The 25,907-nt window shown below is 42.0% G+C and overlaps 1 protein-coding gene across 6 annotated transcripts in view; it reads right to left on the reverse strand.

Moving 5' to 3' along the window:
* pemt (phosphatidylethanolamine N-methyltransferase) overlaps positions 1-25,907 on the reverse strand; it is an 81,341-nt gene that overhangs the window by 45,460 nt on the left and 9,974 nt on the right. For all 6 annotated transcript variants that reach the window (XM_036946303.1, XM_036946307.1, XM_036946305.1 and 3 more), the window contains exon 2: positions 19,602-19,709. In XM_036946303.1, coding sequence (XP_036802198.1) covers positions 19,602-19,709 — 108 coding nt within the window. The remainder of the gene's footprint in view (positions 1-19,601; positions 19,710-25,907) is intronic.

Genomic DNA, 25,907 nt, shown 5'->3' on the forward strand with positions numbered 1-25,907 from the left:
GGCTCTATCACAACAAAATGTGGGAAAAAGTAAATGGGTAAATACTTTCTGAAGGCACTGTATTTTTGCAATAAGGCACTAAAGTAATACTGAACATTTTTTAACAATAATAATAATTATACACTTTTAGGCCTAAGTGCAAAGCCTTATGTTAGCGGCAAATCCAACAACACATCACTGAGTAACTACCTCCTTATTTTCAAGCATGGTAGTAGTGGCTGCATCATGGTATGGGTATGCTTGACATCGGCAAAGACTGGGGAGTTTTTCAGGATGAAAAGACATTGGATGGAGCTTAGCACAGGCAAAATCCCAGAGGAAAACATGCGTCAGTCTGCTTTACAACTGACACTGGGAGAGGAATTCACCTTTCAGCAGGACAACAACCTACAACACAAGGTCAAATCTACACTGGAGTTGCTTACCAAGAAGACAATGAATGTTCCAGAGTGGCCAAGTCACAGTTTTGACCTAAATCTGTCTGAAAATCTATGGCAAGATTTTAAAACGTCTGTTTAACCATGATCCCCAACACCTTGACAGAGCTTGAAGAATTATGAAAATAATCAAATGGGAAAATATTGCACAACACAGGTAGCTTATGAGACTTACTTACCCAAGACGACTGTTGTTGGTATTTCTAACATGTATTGACTCAGGGGGTGAATACTTATCTAACCAAGGTACATTAGCATTTAATTTTTCATCCATCTTTAGTCAATGTTAGAATTTACTTTCACTTTGATATTACAGAATATTTGCACCTTGTGTCTGGAACTCTATCGGAGGGATGCGACACCATACTTCCACAAGAAATTTCACCATGTAGTGTTCGGTCTCAGGCAGCGCTCCAGAATATCCCATAAGTGATCAAATGGGTTTACATCCTCATCAAACCATTCAGTGACCACTCGTGCTCTGTGGATGGGGGCATTGTCATCCTATGGGGGCATAGCCATGGTATCCAAAATAATGCCCTGCCCAGCAATTTTATACATGCCCCTAAGCATAATGGGATATGAATTGCTTAATTAACTCAGGAACCACATATGTATGGAAGTACCTGCCTTTAATTCCTTTTGTATCCCTCAATTACTAAGTGTTTCCATTATTTTGGCAGTTAACTGTACCTTATATGCTTTATGACAGAAGATACTATAAATACACAGGTAGATCAAAACTTTACCACACTGTGTGAATGCATTCTGTGCCAGCACCATTCACAGATTCAATCAAGGCTTAGGTAACAGCCTGGACAGGCCACTCCATTCAGTTACTTACCACGGGTGTATTTCAGACAACAAGGTCCTGGCTCGTCTCTGATATGATGCATTAGGAGCTCTTAAATGTGTTTGTGTAGGCTCTATTACAGAGGTACTGAGTGTCTTAGTGGGTGCAGGCTCAGTCCCCCGGGGCCCGGTTCTCTGACAGGGCCTTAGAACCAGCCTAATCACCACATGAGATTCATGCCCCGTATTAATGCACGGCCGCGCTCCGTCCCTGTCCCCAGCCCAGGGAAACAGAGGGAACAGAACATGCCCTAATCACATGCATAACTGGCTACACATTAGAACTCCTCCTCCCCTCCTACAGCTATGCTATTTACTGTTTAACCATTTCAGAAAATGAAATTAGAGCATCTGTCTTAGATCTTCGATTAGATCCTATTTCTATCTCATCTGATCACACAGACTATACCAGAAATGTCAGCCTTCAACAGTTAGCCTAGATGCACAGTTGATATATAACTAAACAACCAAAAGACAAAACCATTACGGTCTTGTCTAAAAAGCGATACTAATACCTTCTCCCATGTCAAGGTGAACCTCTTCTATAGCACACCGTGGCCGTTGTTCCACTAGACATTTATATTTCAGTCATTTAGCAGATGCTCTTATCCAGAGCAACTTACAGGAAGCCCTGACTAGTCAAAGCCTTGGGGAAAATAATACATGCAGGGTGCAGAGAAAAGCCAGAGTTTAGAATTCTAGACAAAATGGTTATGAAACACACACACACACACAGAGAGCGAGACAGAGACAGAGAGAGCGAGAGAGTGACCTTATTCCCACTCGACGAGACAGAAGGGCTGAATCCTATATTGAAATTCAACGCTACAAAACCAGCAGCAATGGTTTCCATGCAAACCGTTGTTTGTGCTCCTACAGTCTGACTCCACTGGCTATCGTGAGGACGAATCAGCTATGGAGACAAACAAACATTGCCTTATTTGAGCAGGAGATCGAGACTATCAAATCGGTTATCCATCCATAATCATTTTAAATCAAGAGTGAAATCATGAATCTAAAGCACTTTAATTCTAAATATACACCACCGGTCAAAAGTATGGACACACCTACTGATTCCAGGGTTTTTCTTTATTTGTACTATTTTCTACATTGTAGAATATAGTGAAGACATCAAAACTATGAAATAACACACGGAATCATGCAGCAGTAACCAAAAAAAAAAAGTGTTAAACAAGTCCAAATATATTTTATATTTGAGATTCTACAAATAGCCACCCTTTGCCTTGATGACAGCTTTGCACACTCTTGGCATTCTCTCAACCATCTTCATGAGGTCAATTAACAGGTGTGCCTTGTTAAAAGGTCATTTTTGGAATTTCTTAACTTCTTAAAGCGTTTGAGCCAATCAGTTGTGCTGTGACAAAGTAGGGGTGGTATACAGAAGATAGCCCTATTTGGTAAAAGAACCAAGTCCATTTTATGGCAAGAACAGCTCAACCAAGCAAAGAGAAACGACAGTCCATCATTACTTTAAGACATGAAAGTCAATCAATGCGGAACATTTCAAGAACTTTGAAGGTTTCTTCAAGTGCAGTTGCAAAAACCATCAAGCGCAATGATGAAACTGGCTCTGACGAAGACCACCACATGAAAAGAAGACCCAGAGTATCTTCTGCTGCAGAGGATAAGTTCATTAGAGTTACCAGCCTCAGAAATTGCAGCCCAAAAAAATGATTCAGAGTTCAAGTAACAGACGCATCTTAACATCAACTGTTCATGGTTGAATTGCTGAAAAGAAACCAATACTAAAGGACACCAATAAGAAGAGACTTGGTTGGGCCAAGAAACACAAGCATTGGACATTACACCGGTGGAAATGTGTCATTTGGTCTGGAGTACAAATTGGAGATTTTTGGTTCCAACCGCCATGTCTTTGTGAGACGCGGTGTGGGTTAGCGGATGATCTCTGCATGTGTACTTTCGACCGTAAAGCATGGAGGAGATGTTATAGTGTAGGGGTGCTTTGCTAGTGACAATGTCTGTGATTTATTTAGAATTCAACACACTTAACCAGCATGGCAACCACAGATTTCTGCAGCAATACGCCATACCATCTGGTTTAGGCTTAGTGTGACAATCATTTGTTTTTCAACAGGACAATAACCCAACACACCTTAAGGCTGTGGAAGGGCTATTTGACCAAGAAGGAGAGTGATGGAGTGCGGCATCAGATGACCTGGCCTCCACAATCCCCTGACCTCAACCCAATGGAGATGGTTTGGGATGAGTTGGACCGCAGAGTGGTCCAAGGACAAGCAGCCAACAAAAGCTCAGCATATGTGGGAACTTCTTCAAGACTTGTTGGAAAAGCATTCCAGGGGAAGCTGGTTTTTTATTTCACCTTTATATAACCAGATAGGCCAGTTGAGAACAAGTTCTCATTTACAACTGTGACCTGGCCAAGATAAAGCAATGCAATGCGACAAAAACAAAGACACCGAGTTACATATGGTATAAACAAACGTACAGTCAATAACACAATTGAAAAATCTGTATCCAGTGTGTGCAAATGAAGTAAGGAGGTAAGGCAATACATAGGCCAAGAGTGGCAAAGTAATTACAATTTAGTAATTGTGAGTGATAGATGTGCAGATGAGAATGTGCAAGTAGAAATACTGGTGTGCAAAAGAGCAGAAAAACAAAAAGAACACAAATATGGGGATGAGGTAGGTAGTTGGTTGGATGGGCTATTTACAAATTGGCTGTGCACAGCTGCAGCAATCGGTAAGCTGCATTGACAGCTGATGCTTAAAGTTAGTGAGGGAGATATAAATCTCCAACTTCAGTGATTTTTGCAATTCGTTCATTGGCAGCAGAGAACTGGAAGGAAAGGCAGCCAAAGGAGGTGTTGGCTTTGCGGATGACCAGTGAAATATACCTGCCTGAGCGCATGCTACGGGTAGGTGTTGCTATGGTGATTAGTGAGCTGAGCTGAGATAAGGCGGAGACTTAGCAAAGACTTATAGATGACCTGGAGCCAATGGGTTTGGCGACGAATATTTAGCGAGGGCCAGCCAACGAGAGCATACAGGTCGCAGTGGTGGCTGGAATATGGGGCTTTAGTGACAAAACGGATGGCACCGTGATAGACTGCATCGAATTTGTTGAGTGTTGGAGGCAAATTTGTAAATGACATCGCCGAAAGTCAAGAATCAGTAGGATAGTTAGTCAGTTTTACGAGGGTAAGTTTGGCAGCATGAGTGAAGGAGGCTTTGTTGCGAAATAGGAAGCCAAATCTAGATTTATGCTGCAGTAGTTTATGTGTTGGGGGGCTAGGGTCAGTTTGTTATATCTGGAGTACTTCTCCTGTCTTATCCGGTGTCCTCTGTGAATTTAAGTATGCTCTCTCTAATTCTCTCTCTCTCTCTTTCTCTCTCTCGGAGGAGGACCTGAACCCTAGGACCATGCCTCAGGACTACCTAGCATGATGACTCCTTGCTGTCCCCAGTCCACCTGGCCGTGCTGCTGCTCCAGTTTCAACTGTTCTGCCTGCGGCTATGGAATCCTGACCTGTTCACCGGACGTGCTACCTGTCCCAGACCTGCTGTTCTCAACTCTCTAGAGACAGCAGGAGTGGTAGAGATACTCTTAATGGCTATGAAAAGCCAACTGACATTTACTCCCGAGGTGCTGACTTGCTGCACCCTCGACAACTACTGTGATTATTATTATTTGACCATGCTGGACATTTATGAACATTTGAACATCTTGGCCATGTTCTGTTATAATATCCTAGCCACCACACTTCTACACCTGCATTGCTTGCTGTTTGGGGTTTTAGGCTGGGTTTCTGTACAGCACTTTGAGAAATCAGCTGTTGTACAAAGGGCTATATAAATACATCTGATTTGATTTAACTTTGGATTGGAGATGCTTACTGTGAGTCTGGAAGGAGAGTTTACAGTCTAGCCAGACAGCTAGGTATTTATAGTTGTCCACATATTCTAAGTCAGAACCGTCCAAAGTAGTGATGCTAGTCGAGCGAGCGGGTGCAGGCAGTGATTGGTTGAAGAGCATGCATTTCATTTTACTAGCATTTCACCCTTTTCACCCCGTTCCAAATATTTCTAACGGTCGCCCCAGAGTGAGTTATTTTATGCACGTGATGTTAGAACATTCTCTCCATTCCAGAATGTGATTGTTACGCAACAGTACATTTAATCCGCTCTGCCCTCAAACCAAGGCACGCAGCCTGTTTTTATTTATAGGCTGTTTCAACAACTTCAATTTAAAATGATTTTCAAACAAGTTTTTATTTTCTAAGAACAGTTTGAATTGGGGTGTGTTCCGCCTCCTCATTCATTCACAGAAAAATTGTCATTTTTACTTCTGCGGACAATTCATTTTTGGGACATTTCTGACCCGGACAAAATTCCCCTACACACTTCCCAATTGTTTGCATGCATTCCAATTACTGCATTTTTTTGTAGGTTGTACTGATTATGATGAGCTAAGATAATTCCAGCTGTGTGTATCCATGTTTGTTGACATACAATGCATTCTGGGTTTCGTCTGTTGGACCAAAGATGTTATAACAAAATGAGGTGAGTAAGGGTTCACTCATTTTTTGAGGACTTTTGGAAATGAATGATGGGATGTCGACAATATTGGACGACACCCCCCACCTCCCTTGAACATGCATACTATAAACAGACCAAACTCATCTTGTCTCCTCTTATAATCTATGGTTTCTGTGAGGGAAACAAAAAGCATGGCAGTGCGCAAAAACTACCCATTGTCCGGATTTCTAGAGAGTGTTTTACTCAATTATTTCGATCCATGGTGAGCTCACCCGTGATGTGATTAATTATAGTCATTGCTTTCGGCTAATTCATATTGTACTTTGTCAGCGAGAGTTATACAAATATGACCGCTTGTGTTACGTCAATTTTTCCTCAGTTAGCGCTAGGACAAATGTAGACTACATTTTTTGTGGTTTGGATGATTGTGTTATGCTGTAGATACTTTTGTGAATGTCTGAAAATTGCATCCAAAAATAAACCTCACATTCTGGACATAACTTTGTAAGGACTGTGTTTGTGCAAAATGTTTCTGAAAAAAGTGTGGGCAACTCAAATGCTGATTGTTGCATCATTCGAAACTGGCCGTTCTAAATAAGCGTTCTAATCACACCGGTTTGATCGTACGCTACAGGGACCATTGTAGGATGATCACACCCGTGTGTTGGTACGTGTGAAAAGGTTAACCTTTTTGGGATAGGGGGCAGCATTTTTACTTTTGGATGAATAGCGTGCCCAGAGTGAACTGCCTCCTACTCTGTCCCAGATGCTAATATATGCATATTATTATTAGTATTGGATAGAAAACACTGACGTTTCTAAAACTGTTTGAATTATGTCTGTGAGTATAACATAACTCATATGGCAGGCAAAAACCTGAGAAAAATCCAACCAGGAAGTGGGAAATCTGAGGTTTGTAGATTTTCAAAGCTTGCCCTACCGAATACACAGTGTCTATTGAGTCAAGTTGCACTTCCTACGGCTTCCACTAGATGTCAACTGTCTTTAGAAACTTGTTTGAGGATTCTACTATAAAGGAGGGGCTCATGAGACCTGTTTGAGTCAGTGGTCTGGCAGAGTGGTTTCATGACGAGCGGTCACGAGAGAGTGGGCTCTCGTTCCAGTGCTTTTCTTCAGACATAGGAATTCTCCAGTTGCAACCTTATTGATGATTTATGTTTAAAAACATTTTAAAGATTGATTCCATACATCGTTTGACTTTCTATGACCTGTAACGGAACCTTTCGAGTTTGTCTGGACAAAGTGCTCGCGCCTCATGAAGATGGATTACTGGGCTGAACACACTAACAACAAGGGGCTATTTGGACATAAATGATGGAGTTTATGGAACTTTATTGAACAAATCAGTCATTTATTGTCGAACTGGGATTCCTGGGAGTGCCTTCTGATGAAGATTCTAACTTCTAACTTCTGACTCCAACATGGCGGATATTTCTCTGGCTGGATTAGTCTCTGAGCGCTGTTCTCAGATTATGCTTTTTCCGTAAAGTTTTTTTGAAATCTGATACAGCGGTTGCATTAAGGAGAAGTCTATCTTTAAATTCTGTGAATAATACTTGTATCTTTTATCAATGTTTATTATGAGTATTTCTGCAAAAATCACTGGATGTTTTGGAATCAAAACATTACTGCACGTTACGCGCCAATATAAACTGAGATTTTTGGATATAAATATGCACATTATCGAACAAAACATACATGTATTGTGTAACATGAAGTCCTATGAGTGTGATCTGATGAAGATCATCAAAGGTTAGTGATTCATTTGATCTATTTTTCTGCTTTTTGTGACTCCCATCTTTGGCTGGAAAAATGGCTGTGTGTAGCTGGGACCCTTGGTTCTGCAAACAGTGGAAGATTTTCAAAAAGTAAGTGATTATTTAAATCGCCATTTGTGATTTTATGAAGCCTGTGCTGGTTGAAAAATATGTTGATGTGGGGCACCGTCCTCAACATTTGCATGGTATGCTTTCACTGTAAAGCCTATTGTAAATCGGACAATGCAGGTAGATTACAATAATTTAAGATTTTAAACGATATAAGATACTTGTATGTTCAGAAATGTTTATTATTACAATTATTTATTTGAATTGCGCGCCCTCCAATTTCACCGGATGTTGTCAACAGGTGTCCAGTTGACAGGACGCCTAGCCCTAAGAATTAACCTCTACATCACCAGAGGAACAGAGGAGGAGTAGGATGAGGGTACAGCTAAAGGATTTAAGAACTGGTCATCTAGTGCTTTGGGAACAGAGAATAAAAGGAGCAGATTTCTGGGCTTGGAGGGATAGATTCAGGGAACAGTGTACAGACAAGGGAAAGGTAGGGTGCGAGTACAGTGGGGGTAAACCTAGGCATTGAGTGACAATGAGAGAGGTTGCATCTCTGGAGGTGTTAGTTAAGCTAGGTGCAGTCTCTGCATGTGTGGGGGTGGGACACGGGGGCTATCTGAGGCATGTTGAGCAGGACTAGGGGCTCCACAGTAAATTAAAACAATGAGCTGCCCTAAACAACAGTATACAAGGCATACGGACAGAGAGAGGCATAAAGCTATCACAGGTGTTGATTGGAAGAGCTAAGACCACGGGTGAGACAACAATGGGTAAACAGCTAAGACAACGACGGGTAAATGGTGATAAATGGGCAGTGAGGGTCAGTTAGCTACATACAGGGCCTGAATTCCAGGCTGGGGCCGACAGATAAAAAAATGAAGTACCGTGTTAATGAACAGTCCAGCAGGCATCAGCTGTGTAGCCGTGTGATTATAGGGTCCAATGAGCAGCAATAGATGAAACAGGGAGCCGTTCCGTAGTGAATTGCTACGCTAGGTGAGAGGGAGACAGTTTTCATGAAGCTAGCGGGCCGGGGCTAGCAGATGGATCTTCACCACATCCACGATGCTTAGGCCGGTTGAGAGCACGTCGGCCGAATTACGTCAGCAGATCAGCAGACCAGTAATGATGGATCGGCGGGAGGATTGGCAAGCGAGGCATTGTAGTTGGTGTACTTCGCTTGCTAGCCGGGAGATGGGCCTAACTCGAGGCTAACTGGTGCATGCTTCTGGACAAGGGTGTTAGCCACAATAGCCACATGGTAGCAGCTAGCTAGCTGCGAAGATCCGGTGCAATGGTCCAGAGCTTGCGGCAGGAATCCGGTGATGTAGTGGAAAAAAGTAGCTGTCCGATATGCTCAGGGCTGATATCGCACTGTGCAGACTGGCAGGTATTATCCGGGCTAAAGTGGCTGGTGTCCGTGCTAAAGGTAAAGACCACTAGCAGTGGCTAACAATGACTAAATAGCTAGTAGCTAATTAGCTGGCTAGCTTCTGATGGAGGTTCCAGTTATTAGGTCTAAAAAATATCAGATTCGTACCACATTGTGCGAGGCAGGTTGCAGGAAGGTATATTTACTTCGAAAATGGTAAAAATGAGATTGAAATATAATGAAATGTATACCAGAAAAACGAAAAAAGACTGAATATTTACATGGGACAAAAACAAATACGTCTTACTGATGCGAGAGAATGCCAAAGGTGTGCAAAGCTGTCATCAAAGCAAAGGATGACTATTTGAAGAATCGAAAATCTATTGTGATTTGTTTATTGATTTTGTTACTACATGATTCCATGTGTTATTTCATAGTTTAGATGTCTTCACTATTTTTCTACAATGTATAACATTTTAAAAAGAAAAGAAAAACTCTTGAATGAGTAGGTGTTCTCAAACTTTTGACCAGTAGTGTAAGTAATGCAGATTCTCAAAATCTCCGAACACTTATTTATTTCACCTTTATTTAACCAGGTAGGCAAGTTGAGAACAAGTTCTCATTTGCAACTTCGACCTGGCCAAGATAAAGCAGAGCAGTTTGACACATACAACAACACAGAGTTACACAAGGAATTAACAAAACATAGTCAATAATACAGTAGAAGTCTATATACAGTGAGTGCAAATTAGGTTTTGAATTAATGAACACCTGAGTTGGGCATTGAGGCTACCATATTGAATCTGGCCTTTAACATTGTCTTGTTTATCCAGGTGAATTTCAAATTCATAGGAAACCCTGAAAAAACAAACAGTCTAGCTCTAAACCCACTGCAGCTGGTTGTAGGACATATGAATGTTAAGTAAAAATGCATACAGTGGTTCGTCCTTTGTGGCGTACCTCGGCGCAACTTACATGGTGCCACAAAATTCTGTGCAAATTAATTACTTAAAAATCATACAATGTGATTCTCTGGATTTTTGTTTTAGATTCCGTCTCTCACAGTTGAAGTGTACCTATGATAAATATTACAGACATGCTTTGTAAGTAGGAAAACCTGCAAAATCAGCAGTGTATCAAATACTTGTTCTCCCCACTGTATATATTTTTTATTGCAGGAAATTGGCTGTAAAACACAAGATGGGGGCCTGAAAAATGTTCTTGCCCGGGACCGAATTCAGCCACGCCAACGGGCTGACCATGGTCATTGCCACGACGCCGCTACGCTCACCACTTAAGCCCCTTTTTGAGCCAGGAAAAAAACCTGTGGGTGTGCATGCATGTGTGGCTGGGTTCGGAGCTAACTGCAAAAAATGTGAGTGTACACACACACGCGCTCCATAGTTGTCATATCCAAAGGAACGCTAAACATCCAAGCTAATAAATTAGGCTAAATATAACTAATTACGATTAAACGTAAGATAAGATCATGGTGGCCCAATTATATGCAAAGGGCTGTATGGTGCAGCAGCTCATAAGAATATAATTTTGTGATTTTATTTATGGACTTTAAAATTAATGGTATATTAAATGGTATTGATGCTGCAGATTATAATTTCTAAATGCCTTGTGAGATCAATTATTGTATCCCATAAAAACCCAAAATATAAGCTTGTTTACCCCATAACTATAACCTAAAATAATAACTCAAATCTAAATAAAACACCGTATAGTCTCAAAACATGGTTAAAACTATAATTTTGATCTCATGGATAGTCAGACAGCGGTGTGAATGCAAGGACTATGAATTTGAGAGTGATTACATTTCTCCAGCCCCATCCCTCAGCCTCACGTCCCTGGTCCACTTGACAGTCTGAAGTAGTAACAAAGTAACCTTGGCAATAATAACATTAATAGATTGTTATGTCGGCAGCCAATGGAAAGACATGGAGTAGCTACCATCTAAGATGAAGAGTTGCCCAATGTTGCTTTATAGTGAAAATTCTGAATTCAAACTATTCATTCAGATGAGCAAAGGTGGAACCTTGAATACCAGACTACTACACGTGAGGCTTCATGCAGAATCCCCATCACGTTTCTCTTCACTTTGTTTCACATTTTTTGCTTCCCTTTCATGATGTGCTCCCTCACCCTTATCTCCCCTCCATTTCAATTTTCAATTGAAATGAAAAGTAATCTTACTTCCTTTCTATTCCACCCTGTAAAACATATTTTTATGAATTATTTTTTACCTGCCCAAATGGTCAGTACATCTCCCTGCTAGACTTTTATTATATTGTGCTTCTCCTCTCATCCCTTCACCCCTCTTTTCTTATCCTTTGTCAGCTAGTTCTGCTAAGCTCCTTTCATTCTTGCTGACTCATGGTCTGGTTGATTGTTCTGGGCTGGGCTCAATAAAACACCCGAGGGGTGAAAAGGGGTCCTTCGGCCCTGCTGGCTAATGGGCTGGCACCCATTCTACATCAGTTGCATTTTCCACCTCTTGGCCTGAGAGGCTGCTTATTAAAACGGGCATAGGAGTGAGGCACCTGTAGTGTTGGTGAGTGTGAAAGGTGGATGGGAGCGAGGTTTGATTGCAGTTTTTCCTTCAACACCGATTGATAACTCCAATGGAACCACCGCCGCCCACCAACTTACATCAAGCCTCCTCATTCACCTCGGAGAATGAGTGAAAAATGTCATGTCAAAAACTCAACAATGCTATTGTGTTAGGGAGGTGTTGGGCACTGTGTGGGTGAAAAGGCATGCTGTACCAGAGTGTATGTTGCCATTTCAGAATCCACTGTATAAATGAAGAGGGTCTTTTAGGGTGATGTATTGTTTAAATATTTTGCATTACTCATCTCATATGTACAGCTGAAGTCAGAAGTTTACATACACCTTGGCCAAATACATTTAAAACTTTGTTTTCCACAATTCCTGACATGTAATCAAGGTAAACATTTCCTGTCTTAGGTCAGTTAGGATCACAACTTTACTTTAAGAATGTGAAATGTCAGAACAATAGTAAATGAATTATATATTTCAGCTTTTATTTCTCTCATCACATTCCCAGTGGGTCAGAAGTTTACATACACTCAATTATTATTTGGTAGCATTGCTTTTAAATTGTTGAACTTGGGTCAAATGTTTTGGGTAGCCTTCCACAAGCTTCCCACAATAAGTTGGGGGAATTTTGGCCCATTCCTCCTGACAGAGCTGGTGTAACTGAGTCAGGTTTTGTAGGCCTCCTTGCTCGCACATGCTTATCAGTTCTACCAACAAATTTTCTGTGGGATTGAGGTCAGGGCTTTGTGATGGCCACTCCAATACCTTGACTTTGTTGTCCTTAAGCCATTTTGCCACAACTTCGGAAGTATGCTTGTGGTCATTGTCCATTTGGAAGATCCATTTGTAACCAAGCTTTAACTTCCTGACTGATGTCTTGAGATGTTGCTTCAATAGAGCCACATAAATTTTCTATCCTCATGATGCCATTTATTTTGTGAAGTGCACGAGTCCCTCCTGCAGTAAAGCACCCACACAACATGATGCTGCCACCCACGTGCTTAACGGTTGGGATGGTGTTCTTCAGCTTGCAAGCCTCCCCTTTTTCCTCCAAACATAACGGTGGTCATTATGGCTAAACAGTTCTATTTTTGTTTCATCAGACATGAGGACATTTCTCCAAAAAGTACAATCTTTGTCCCCATGTGCATTTGCAAACTGTAGTCTGGCTTTCTGATGGTGGTTTTGGAGCAGAGGCTTCTTCCTTGCTGAGCGGCCTTTCAGGTTATGTCGATATAGCACTAGTTTTACTGTGGATATAGATACTTTTGTACCAGTTTCCTCCAGCTTTGCTGTTGTTCTGGGATTGATTTGCACTTGTTGCACCAAAGTATGTTTATCTCTAGGAGACAGAACGCATCTCCTTCCTGAGCGGTGTGATGGCTGCTTGGTCCCATGGTGATTATACTTGCATACTACAGTTTGTACAAATGAACGTGGTACCTTCAGGCGTTTGGAAATTGCTCCCAAGGATGAACCAGACATGTGGAGGTCTACAATTGTTTTCTGAGGTCTTGGCTGATATACTAACTGTATATACTATATTCTATCCTACTGTGTCTTAGTCTATGCCACTCTGACATTGCTAGTCCAAATATTTATATATTCTTAATTCCATTCCTTTAACTTTAGATTGTGTGTATTGTTAGATATTACTGCACTGTTGGAGCAAGAAACAGAAGCATTTCGCTACACCCGCAATAACATCTGCTAAACCCGTGTATGCAGCCAATAAAATTTGATTTGAATTTGATATCTTTTATTGTCTGTACAGGAGCCGTGTGCAGCATGTGCAGGAGCAGTTCGAGCTTCAACTTGGTGGGAGAAGCTGTGCTGTTACTGTGTGGCAGCGTTTCACAAACTCGGTCCTATAATAAAGGTGAAAAAAATAATATTACACTCAGGTTATAATGTCAACCAAGCTAGATTCACGACCTAGCATTAGACGATGTTGCCCTTTGCACCAAAATTACTTTCTACACTGAAATGCAACAGGGTTTTTCCAAACTCTGTCCCCGGGACCCCAAGTGCACGTTTTGGTTTTTGCCCTAGCACTACACAGCTGATTCAAATAATCAAATCATGATGATTAGTTGAATCAGCTGGGTAGTGCTCAGGGAAAAAACAAAAATGTGCACTTGGGGTCCCGGGGACAGAGTTTGGGAAAACCCTGTTGGCCAAAGGAAGAATTGGTTTTGGGGGTGACCAGTGAGATATACCTGCTGGAGTGCGTGCTACGGGTGGGTGCTGCTAAGGTGACCAGTGAGCTGAGATAAGGCGGGGCTTTACCTAGCAGAGACTTGTAGATGACCTGGAGCCAGTGGGTTTGGCGACGAGTATGAAGCGAGGGCCAGCCAATGAGAGCGTACAGGTTGCAGTGGTGGGTAGTATATGGGGCTTTGGTGACAAAATGAATGGCACTGTGATAGACTGCATCCAATTTGTTGAGTAGAGAGTTGGGAGGCTATTTTGTAAATGACATCGCCAAAGTCGAGGATCGGTAGGATGGTCAGTTTTACGAGGGTGTGTTTGGCAGCATGAGTGAAGGATGCTTTGTTGCGAATTCTAGATTTAATTTGGATTGGAGATGCTTAATATGAGTCTGGAAGGATAATTTACAGTCTAACCAGACACCTAGGTATTTGTAGTTGTCCACACATTCTAAGTCAGAACCATCCAGAGTAGTGATGCTGGACGGGCGGGCGGGTAGCGATCGGTTGAAGAGCATGCATTTAGTTTAACTTGCATTTAAGAGCAGTTGGAGGCCACGGAAGGAGAGTTGTATGGCATTGAAGCTCGTCTGGAGGTTAGTTAACACAATGTCCAAAGAAGTGCCAGAGGTATGCAGAATGGTGTCGTCTGCATAGAGGTGGATCAGAGAATCACCAGCAGCAAGAGCGACATCATTGATGTATACAGAGAAGAGAGTCGGCCTGAGAATTGAACCCTGTGGCACCCCCATAGAGACTGCCAGAGGTCCGGACAACAGGCCCTCCGATTTGACACACTGACTCTGTCTGAAAAGTAGTTGGTGAACCAGGCGAAGCAATTATTTTGAGAAACCAAGGCTGTTGAGTCTGCCAATAAGAATGTTGTGATTGACAGCGTCGAAAGCCTTGGCCAGGTCGATGAATACGGCTGCACAGTACTGCCTTTTATCGGTGGCGGTTATGATATCATTTAGGACCTTGAGCGTGGCTGAGGTGCACCCATGACCAGCTCTGAAACCAGATTGCATAGCGGAGTAGTTACGCTGGGATTCGAACTGGTCGGTAATCTGTTTGTTAACGTGGCTTTTGAAGACCTTAGAAAGGCAGGGTAGGATAGATATAGGTCTGTAGCAGTTTGAAGAAGGGGATGACCGTGGCAACTTTCCAATCTATGGGAATCTCAGACGATACAAAATAGAGGTTGTGAGAGAGTGTAATCAGAATTATGTAATCTGGTTGACGTTAGCGCCACCAGCTAGCCATAGAGTTAGAGAGATAAGAAGAAAGAAGAGGGACAGGCTGACCCTGCCATTACCTCAATGTCAACATGGCTGAATGAGCCCGCTGCAGAGGAACGTAAGGGGTAGGGCGGGCACAGTCCTGTCCAGACCTTGAGGCTGAGCTGCTACACAACTCAAATCTCATGAACCACCGACCTGCTAACTATCATTTCTACTCTGCAATGATCAATTATGGTCACAGTGATTGCCTTGAGTGCACACACCTAGTTACTCAGGTCATTATCAAATCACTGATTAAAAAGAACGAAAACCAAGAGTAAATGGACACAGCCAATGAGGACCAGCGCTGAAATATCTCACTGAGCTCATTTCCCTTCTCTGCACAGCTAGAACACACAAACTTGTCTCAAGTCTATGGGTGCAACCCATGACTGGGGCACAAATAAATATTGGACGGAGCTATGGTGGGACTAGCTAACTCATGTCTGACTACAACAATGTACTAACTGTGAAACACTTTCGACACCTTGTAGAGTCCATGCCTCGACGAATTGAGGTGGTTCGTAGGGCAAAAGGGGGTGCAACTCAATATTAGGAAGGTGTTCCTAATATTTTGTGCACTCAGCAAATTATATACACTAAGGCAACAACCAAAGGGTATTCAAACAAACCCTATACAGGTGTCAAATCCTCCATGTACATTCACAATTTTTACAAGTGCTCAGAATATTTCGCTTTCAATTAAAGGCCAGTAGACATTTACAGGCTAAAGAAAAGTTGGGTAAGATGTTTGTGAAAAGAAGCTCTACCCTTTCCTCTGAAATTATATAAAAAGATCTATTGAATAGCCTCTATTGAATAGAGTTTTTATTCTCCCCTTTCCCGCAGACCCACTTGAATGCTTTTAGGTTATTCTCACAGAGAGAGAGAGAGAGGACATGCTGTACCGATTCAATAGAATTATATACTGGTCTCTCACAGTCAGAACATCTCAAGTTGGTTTATATTTCTCTACCTCTGTCTCCCTTAGTTTCTACTTATGGTGAGAGTTTTGCTGACTTTGTTTCATGTGTTAAGATTTTCTGAACAACAGATATGAATGACTGGCAAAAAAAGATCTGAGTAACCCACACAGAAAAAAGACCTGAAGAACTGGCTGTAAACTTCAGAGACCACTCGGGCTTGGTGCTGCTAGCCCAAAACTCTCCACTCTACTATTAGAAGAATACCACTAGTTGCTACAAAACAAATGCCGACAAACTATGACCTCTTTCATGACGTTTAGTGTGCCAAGTGTTATTGTTATCAACCAGTTGACGGGGGAAATCAATATTGTTTTGGTGTTTCAATATTACATCTGAGTCTAAAAGATAAAAGTGTTATATAACCAGCTGATAATGCATGTTACGGGCGTGCATTTGCATAACCAGCCCAGATAAACGTGTCATGTTGTCCTCCTAAACCCGGGGCAGATCCTCGGTCTCTGCAAATGTGTTGAAGGCATGGCCTTAAAAACAGATGACTTCTTTCAGCATGTTAACCAATAGACAACTAACAATTTGTTCAGTTTCATTGAATTAACTTCCAACACTGATTGCTTTGATATGTAAACTGAGGAACTGTGAAAGAAATGGGTTGGGAGAAATAGAGGGAGAAGAACAGAGCAAAGAGAGGAGGGGCAGGAAAAACAGGCGAGTAACAGAGAGAAGTTGGGAGAGGCTTTTAACTATATGGTATACAGCTATGGACAGAATCAGTGTTGAAGTACTAGGGAGCGGTCTCCAGACTACATCCTTGTCTCGGATACCTTTGACTCGGTCTCGATAGTGAAGACTCAATTTCTTCTAGTCAGAATTATCAGCTTCCATTCAGTCAGAGCATAAAACCGCTTCGCCAGGCCAAATATATACACTCCTTTCTTGAAACAATCTCTTAACAGTCTTTATATGTATTATAGACATGTTTGCACAGTGGCAAACCTATAGGCCTTCAGTGTGCGACAGGTTTGTGATTCTGAAAGGATAGTAAGCATAATACTAGCTCACTCATGTAGGGAAGTGCACTTTTTGCAAAACACAAAGGGCCAGTGGTGCAGTGGAAGGTATACGCAGGTATAAGCCGTATACCCACTTTTTTGATGCGAATCAAAGTAGTTTAGTGGAGGTATACGACTTAGCAGCTCACAGAAAAATTACATGGGTAGCAGGTAGGGTAGAAAATACATTTTAGCATATGATATCTACCAGTAAATGCTAACTGAGGCAACAATGGATACGCAAACCAGGTATTGCATTTTTTTGTTGTCAGAGGTGTTGGTTAAATTATTTTTTTGAACTAAGAATCTTGAAAGTGAAAATCTGAAAAAAATGAATGTTTCACACAGGGTGCCCTTCCTTCACTGGGAGGGCAGTTAGGGAACTCTTTTGCAAAATTAGAGTACTCCCATTTTTCCAGGCACCATAAGGCTGATGATGGAAATTGTTATCTTTATTTAGCCATCTTACATATAAAACCTTATTTGTTCATCAGAAACGGCGAAAAACTCACCACAGGTTAATGAGAAGGGTGTGCTTGAAAGGATGTTGGGTTGTATTGGAGAGAGTCTCAGTCTTAAATTATTTTCGTTGGCATGCTAGTGAGGTCCGAGAATCCATTCGCACATACAGTTGAAGTCGGAAGTTCACATACACTTAGGTTAGAGTCATTAAAACTCGTTTTTCAACAACTCCACAAATTTCTTATTAGCAAACTACAGTTTTGGCAAGTTGGTTGCATGATAAGACATTTTTCCAACAATTGTTTACAGATTATTTCACTTAATCACAATTCCAGTGGGTCAGAAGTTTACATACACTAAGTTGACTGTGCCTTTAAACAGCTTGGAAAATTCCAGAAAATGATGTCATGGCTTTAGAAGCTTCTGATAGGCTAATTGACATAATTTGAGTCAATTGGAGGTGTACCTGTGGATGTATTTCAAGGCCTACCATCAAACTCAGTGCCTCTTTGCTTGACATCATGGGAAAATGAAAAGAAATCAGCCAAGAACTCAGAAAAACAATTGTAGACCTCCACAAGTCTGGTTCATCCTTGGGAGCAATTTCCTAACGCCTGAAGGTACCACGTTCATCTGTACAAACAATAGTATGCAAGTATAAAGACCATGGGACCACACAGCCGTAATATCGCTCAGGAAGGAGACGCATTCTGTCTCCTAGAGACGGATGAACTTGTGTGAAAAGTGCAAATCAATACCAGAAGAAGCAAAGGACCTTGTGAAGATGCTAGAGGAAACAGGTACAAAAGTATCTATATCCACAGTAAAACAAGTCCCATATCGACATATCCTGTAAGGCTGCTCAGCAAGGAAGAAGTCACTGCTCCAAAACCTCCATAAAAAAAGCCAGACTATGGTTTGCAACTGCACATGGGGACAAAGTTTGTACTTTTTGGAGAAATGTCCTCATGTCTGATGAAACAAAAATAGAACTGTTTGGCCATAATGACCACCGTTATGTTTGGAGGAAAAAGGGGGAGGCTTGCAAGCTGAAGAACCCCATCCCAACCGTGAAGCACAGGGGTGGCAGCATCATGTTGTGTGGGTGCTTTGCTGCAGGAGGGACTGGTGCACTTCACAAAATAGATGGCATCATGAGGATGGAAAATTATGTGGATATATTGAAGCAACTTCTCAAGACATCAGTTAGGAAGTTAAAGCTTGGTCGTAAATGGATCTTCCAAATGGACAATGACCCCAAGCATACTTTCAAAGTTGTGGCAAAATGGCTTAAGGACAACAAAGTTAAAGTATTGGCGTGGCCATCACAAAGCCCTGACCTCAATCCTATAGAACATTTGTTGGAAGAACTAAAAAGGCGTGTGCGAGCAAGGAGGCCTACAAAACCTGGTGTACAGCTCTGTCAGGAGGAATGGGCCCAAATTCACCCAACTTATTGTGGGAAGCTTGTGGAAGGCTACCCGAAACGTTTGACCAAAGTTAAACCATTTAAAGGCAATGCTACCAAATACTAATTGAGTGTATGTAAACTTCTGACCACTGGGAACTAGATGAAAGAAATAAAAACTGAAAGAAATAATTCTCTCTACTATTATTCTGACATTTCACATTCTTAAAATAAAGTGGTGATCCTAACTGACCCAAGACAGGGGATTTACTAGGATTAAATGTAAAGAATTGTGAAAAACTGAGTTTAAATGTATTTGGCTAAGGTGTATGTAAACTTCCGACTTCAACTGTAATACATCTGTTAAAGTGTGTATGCGACGAATAAACTTTAATTGGATTTTCAATATGTACTGTTTGATGTACTCGAGGACCAGAGTTGGGAAACACTGCTCTCTAGTTATATGATAAATAGAATTGCGCTAGAACAGCCACTAAACATTTGAATGTGAAGATCCATTCTATTAATTTGATTTCTATGCATTGGCTACTCATTAGTCATCAATATTAATTTGAATGGAAATCATGTCTATGAATTTTACATATATGCTTTGATTACTCACCACATTCCAGAAGAAAGGGTTGAAGATGATGGCGATGACAGCAACACAGAACCTGGGGTCAGAGACATCTATATGCTTCAGAACATCCTCCATTACTGACATGTCCACCTGACAGACATAGAAACAGAGAAATATCAGAAGCACAGAAATAGAATTCTATGTCAAAGTTCAAAAGACAGTTTAACTTTGACATTTGGAGTTGTTTTACTGATGAGTGCCTAGAGGTTTTCTTTGAGTATATGAACAGAGTTGTAGGCCTTTTCTAGATGGGAAAATGAACTGTAGGTATTTTAATTCGGTCAGTAGTATTTAAATATTCAAATAGTATTTCAGTATGACTGATGACTAATGTGATCAATTTTGGATATCCTTCACGGCTTTATGCATAATATTTATAGGGCAGCAGGTAACCTAGCGGTTAGAGCATTGGGCCAGTACCTAAGGGTACATCTGTCAATGTGCCATTGAGCAAGGCACTTAACCCTAATTTGCTCCAGGGGCACCGTCCTACTATGGCTGACCCTGTAAAACACATTTCACTGCACCTATCCGGTGTATGTGACAATAATATACAGTACCAGTCAAAGGTTTGGACACACCTAATCATTCAAGAGTTTTTCTTTATTTTTACTATTTTCTACATTGTAGAATAATAGTGAAGACATAACAACTATGAAATAACACAATTGGAATCATGTAGTAACCAAAAAAGTGTTAATAAAAACATATTTCATATTTGAGATTCTTCAAAATAGCCACCCTTTGCCTTGATGACAGCATTGCACACTCTTGGCATTCTCTCAAACAGCTTCATGAAGTAGTCACCTGGAAAACATTTCAATTAACAGGTGTGCCTTGTTGAAAGTTAATTTGAGGAATTTCTTTACACTTAATGCATTTGAGACAATCATATGTGTTGTGATAAGGTAGGGGTGGTATACCCAATTTGTTAAAAGACCAAGTCCATATTATGGCAAGAACAGGCCCAGTGATGACAACTTAGCCATTTTTCAAAATGTATTTGGAACTTTTGAAAAGTTACTCAAATGCTAAAATGCACGCAATTTCCCTCCAAATGACACAAAAAACGATTTTCTCTGTCAAACACTCACAACACAACTGCCTGGCTGCAAAAGTGCATTGAGAGTAACATCAGCAGCAGGCGCTCAGCTCGTGCACAGGCAGAAGCAGGCCAGCAGCAATTTCAGCAAATTGCAAATCATTGTTGACTGACGGCAGCAGCAAGATTGTAGGCGTTCAACCAGACAAACCCAATGAATATAAACTCAGAAGAAAAAGGAATGTCCCCTTTTCAGGACCCTGTCTTTCAATGGTAATTGGTAAAAATCTAAATAACTTCACAGATCTTCATTGTAAAGGGTTTAAACACTGTTTCCCATGCTTGTTCAATGAACCATAAACAATTAATGAACATGCACCCGTGGAACGGTCGTTAAGACACTCACAGCTTAAGGTCAGTTAAGGTCACAGTTAGGACACTAACAAGAGGCCTTTCTACTGAGTCTGAAAAACACCAAAAGAAAGATGCCCAGGGTCCCTGCTCATCTGTATGAACGTGCCTTAGGCATGCTGCAAGGAGGCATAAGGACTGCAGATATGGCCAGGGCAATATATATATTGCAATATATTGCCTAAGACAGAGCTACAGGGAGACAGGATGGACAGCTGATCGTCCTCGCAGTGGCAGACTACATGTAACAACACCTGTACATGATTGGTACATACGAACATCACAGCTGCAGGAGAGGTACAGGATGGCAACAACTGCCAGAGTTAGACCAGGAACGCACAATACTTCCATCAGTCCTCAGACTTTCCGCAATAGGCAGAGAGAGGCTGGACTGAGGGCGTGTAGGCCTGTTGTAAGGCAGGTCCTCACCAGACATCACCGGCAACAACTTCACCTCTGGGCACAAACCCACCATTGCTGGACCAGACAGAACTGGCAAAAAGTGCTCGTCACTGACGGGTCGCGGTTGTGTCTCACCAGGGGTGATTGTCGGATCCGCGTTTATTGTCGAAGGAACGTGCGTTACACCGAGGCCTGTATTTTGGAGTGGGATCGATTTGGAGGTGGAGGGTCAATCATGGTCTGGGGTGGTGTGTCACAGCATCATCGAACTGAGCTTGTCGTCATTGCAGGCAATCTCAATACTGTGCGTTACAGGGAAGACATCCTACTCCCTCATGTGGTACCCTTCCTGCTGGCTCATCCTGACATTACCCTCCAGTATGACAATGCCACCAGCCATACTGCTCATTCTGTGCATGATTTCCTGCAAGACAGGCATGTCAGTATTCTGCCATGGCCAGCGAAGAGCCCGGATCTCAATCCCATTGAGCACGTCTGGGACCTGTTGGATCAGAGGGTGAGGTTTAGGGCCATTCCCCCCAGAAATGTCCGGGAATTTGCAGGTTCCTTGGTGGAAGACTGGTGTAACATCTCACAGCAATAACTGGCAAATCTGGTGCAGTTCATGAGGAGGAGATGCACTGCAGTTAGTTAACTTCTCTAGGATAGGGGGCAGCATTCAGAATTTTGGATAAAAGCGTGCCCAGATTAAACTGCCTGCTACTCATCCCCAGAAGATAAGATAGATTAGTAGATTTGGATAGAAAACACTGACATTTCTAAAGTTTTTTGAATAATGGTCTGTGAGTATAACAGAACTTATTTGGCAGGCGAAACCCCTAGGATTTTTATTTTTTGAGGTCACTCTTTTCAATGGCTTCTCATTGGGAATCCAGATTTCTTGCAGTTCCTATCACTTCCACTGTATGTCAACAGTCTTTAGAAATTGGTTGACGTTTTTCCTTTGTGTAATGAAGAAGTGTCACTGTTCAGAATGAGGCTAGAGTGAAGAGGACTCTTTATTTCTGCCTTTTGTGTCGAGCCTGCAGGGTTGAAATATGCTTTTCTGTCTTTGTTTACTGGGTTGCTATCCTCAGATAATAGCATCGTTTGCTTTCGCCGAAAAGCCTTTTTGAAACCTGACATGTTGGCTGGAATCACAACAAGTGTAGCTTTAATTTGATATCTTGCATGTGTGATTTCATGAAAGTTAGATTTTTATAGTAATTTATTTTGAATTTGGCGCTCTTCATTATCACTGGCTTTTGGCCAGGTGAGACGCTAGCATCCCACATATCCCAGAGAGGTTAATGCAGCTGGTGGCCACACCAGATACTGACTGTTACTTTTTATTTTGACCCCGCCCCTTTGTTCAGGGACACATTCTTCCGTTTCTGTTAGTCACATGTCTGTGGAACTTGTTCAGTTTATGTCTCAGTTGTTGAATCTTATGTTCATACATATATTTACACATGTTAAGTTTGCTGAAAATAAACAGTTGACAGTGAGTGAGATGTTTCTTTTTTTGCGTTTAGTTGGTCACAAATGTTTGATCTTGAACAGAACTTACATCAACCAACATGTCTCAATCAAAAGAGTCTGTACTGTACCTGAATTTAAAGGGTGGCTGAAGCCAGTAATTGGGGATGATTGTCGGGCATACCGTGCGTACTGCAAATCAGATGTACTTGCAAAAATGTATGACATCAAAAAACATTGTGCTACAGCAAAGCATATAACTAAATCAAAACCGTACAACCCCGCAACGCAGTCTACATTACCAGTTGGTTAAGAAAGTGGATAACTGCAAAAGCACAGAAGCTACTATGGCAATGGCCATTGCGGAGCATTGTTCGCTGCTAGCATGTGACCATTTAGGTATGGCTTGCAAATCTGCCTTTTCAGATTCTGTGGCAGCAACAAACTTCCAAATGCACAGAAATTATTAGGGGAGTACTGGCTCTTTATTTTCTCAGACGTGGGGGATGAGAAGTTCAGTCTCCTTTTGGATGAGTCCACTGAAGTCAGTGTCTCGAAATACCTGGGTGTGGGGATTTGGTATTTCAGTGCTAAAAAAAATAACCGTTGTGTCTACATTTCTCAGGCTGGTTGAATTGGAGGGGGAGGGGGGCTGCCAGATCAATAGCAAAAGCGGTAGTTGAGTTTCTTGAGAAGTGTAACCTTAAAAAAGAGGATCTTGGGGGCCTCCCGGGTGACGCAGTGGTCTAGGGCCACCCGAGAATCTGGGTTCGCGCCCAGGCTCTGTCGCAGCCGGCCGCGACCGGGAGGTCCGTGGGGCAGCGCACAATTGGCTTAGCGTCGTCCGGGTTAGGGAGGGTTTGGCCGGTAGGGATATCCTTGCCTCATCGCACACTATCGACTCCTGTTGCAGGCCGGGCGCAATGCATGCTAACCAGGTCGCCAGGTGCACTGTGTTTCCTCCGACACATTGGTGCAGATGGCTTCCGGTTTGGATGCACAATGTGTTAAGAAGCAATGCGGCTTGGTTGGGTTGTGTTTCGGAGGACGCATGGCTTTCGACCTTCGTCTCTCCCGAGCCCGTACAGGAGTTGTAGCGAGTGTTGAGAACTTAATCATGAACACCGACAACTGGTTTTCGATTTCCCCAAAACGACGTGAGGTGTACAAAGCAGTGTATGCCACCATTAATTGTGGCCAGAAACCCCTGCAGATCACCAAAGTGTGTGCCACACGTTGGCTATCGATTGAGCCTGCGGTAACTCGTATATTGAGCCAGTGGGAAGATGTGAACTCCACTCTGAGTTGACAAAGGCCAGTGAGCATTGCTCTACATGGCGGATGTGCTCCATGCCATGTACAAGACCAAATATGTCTACCTGACATTTAAATCAATCTGGTCTGACATACAAGTTGCAGTAAAGTCATTTGAGGGAGAGCAAACAGATCCTGTCAAGCTTTTGGACAATCTGGAACACCTCTTAACATTTAGGCAAGGAGCTGCAAGCAAGGCTCCCAGACATCCTAGAAGCCTTGCAAGACATGGCCTTGTTCAGTGTTAAGGAAACCCTAAAGCACAATAAAGGCACCACTGAAATTATTAAAGTAGTTGAGTTACTGGGGTACCAGCCCCAAACAATTGATACAATTGTTTCCCAATGAAATGTTTAGGTGGGACTCAGTCGAGTTTTGGAGTGAAGTGAATAACTACACAGACTCTTCCGGGTCAAATCCATTTGAATAACTGTGCAAAGCTGCACTCGCTGCCCTCTCCTTGCCAAACCCAAATACGAAGGTTGAATGGCTGTTCAACCAAATGAGTGTGGTCAAGTCAAAGTTAAGAAATAGAATGTCACTGCACACTCAACTCCATACTCCCGGTGCGGTATGGACTGAAGCTGGCTGGTGATACCTGTTACCAGCATAAACTACCAAGTGAAGTTCTGCAGCAGTTTGGCACCACAGCAGCATACAGTTTAAAGGGCACTCCATCCTCTTCTGCTGGTTCTAGCTCCGTGACAATGCAGTTGGACAGTGAAGATGATTTCATTGCCAATCTATGATCATGATCATCATACTTACTCATCATATGCAAGGAGTGGACTTTCGGAACTGGCGGAGACACAGCTGATGTGGCAGTGTGCACTGCAGTGTAAGCGAGAACAGTGGAAATATTTGGAGGAAACCATCGAGCAGCTAGCCAGCCAGAAAGCACAACAACTGGGAGAGAGATGCCTAGCGCACACATCATTATTTGAGTTAAGTTGCTTGTTCAATACCATAGCATACCTTGTTATTAGCTTGTACCTCTAATTGTTGATCAGTTAGGTACCATGTTAACAAACTACCAATACACTGTTAACATGTTAGGGATAGAGGGCAGCATTTTCACTTTGGACACTAGTAATGGACATTATCGAACAAAACAACGATTTATTGCAGAACTAGGATTCCTGGCACTGCATTCTGATGAAACATCAATGGGAATATTCATGATGTAATTTCGTATTTCTGTTGACTCCAACATGGCGGAGAAATATTGTGTACCTCTGAGCGCCGTCTCAGATTATTGCATGGTATGCCTTTTCCGTAAAGTTTTTATAAAATCTGACACAGTGGTTGCATTAAGAACAAGTGTATCTTTAATCATATGTAAAACATGTATCTTTCGTCAAAGGTTATGATGAGTATTTCTGTTATATGACGTGGCTCTCTGTAATCACTGGATATTTTGGAGGCATTACTGAACATGGCGCCAATGTAAACCGAGATTTGTGGATGTAAATATGCACATTATCGAACAAAACAAAAATGTATTGTGTAACATGATGTCCTATGAGTGTCATCTGATGAAGATTTTTAAAGGTTAGTGATTAATTTTATCTCTATTTCTGCTTTTGTAACTATCTTTGGCTGGGAAAAATGGCTTTGGATTTGGTGGGGATCTAACATAA

This window comes from Oncorhynchus mykiss, chromosome 16, assembly GCF_013265735.2.
Source record: "Oncorhynchus mykiss isolate Arlee chromosome 16, USDA_OmykA_1.1, whole genome shotgun sequence".
Taxonomy (NCBI): domain Eukaryota; kingdom Metazoa; phylum Chordata; class Actinopteri; order Salmoniformes; family Salmonidae; genus Oncorhynchus; species Oncorhynchus mykiss.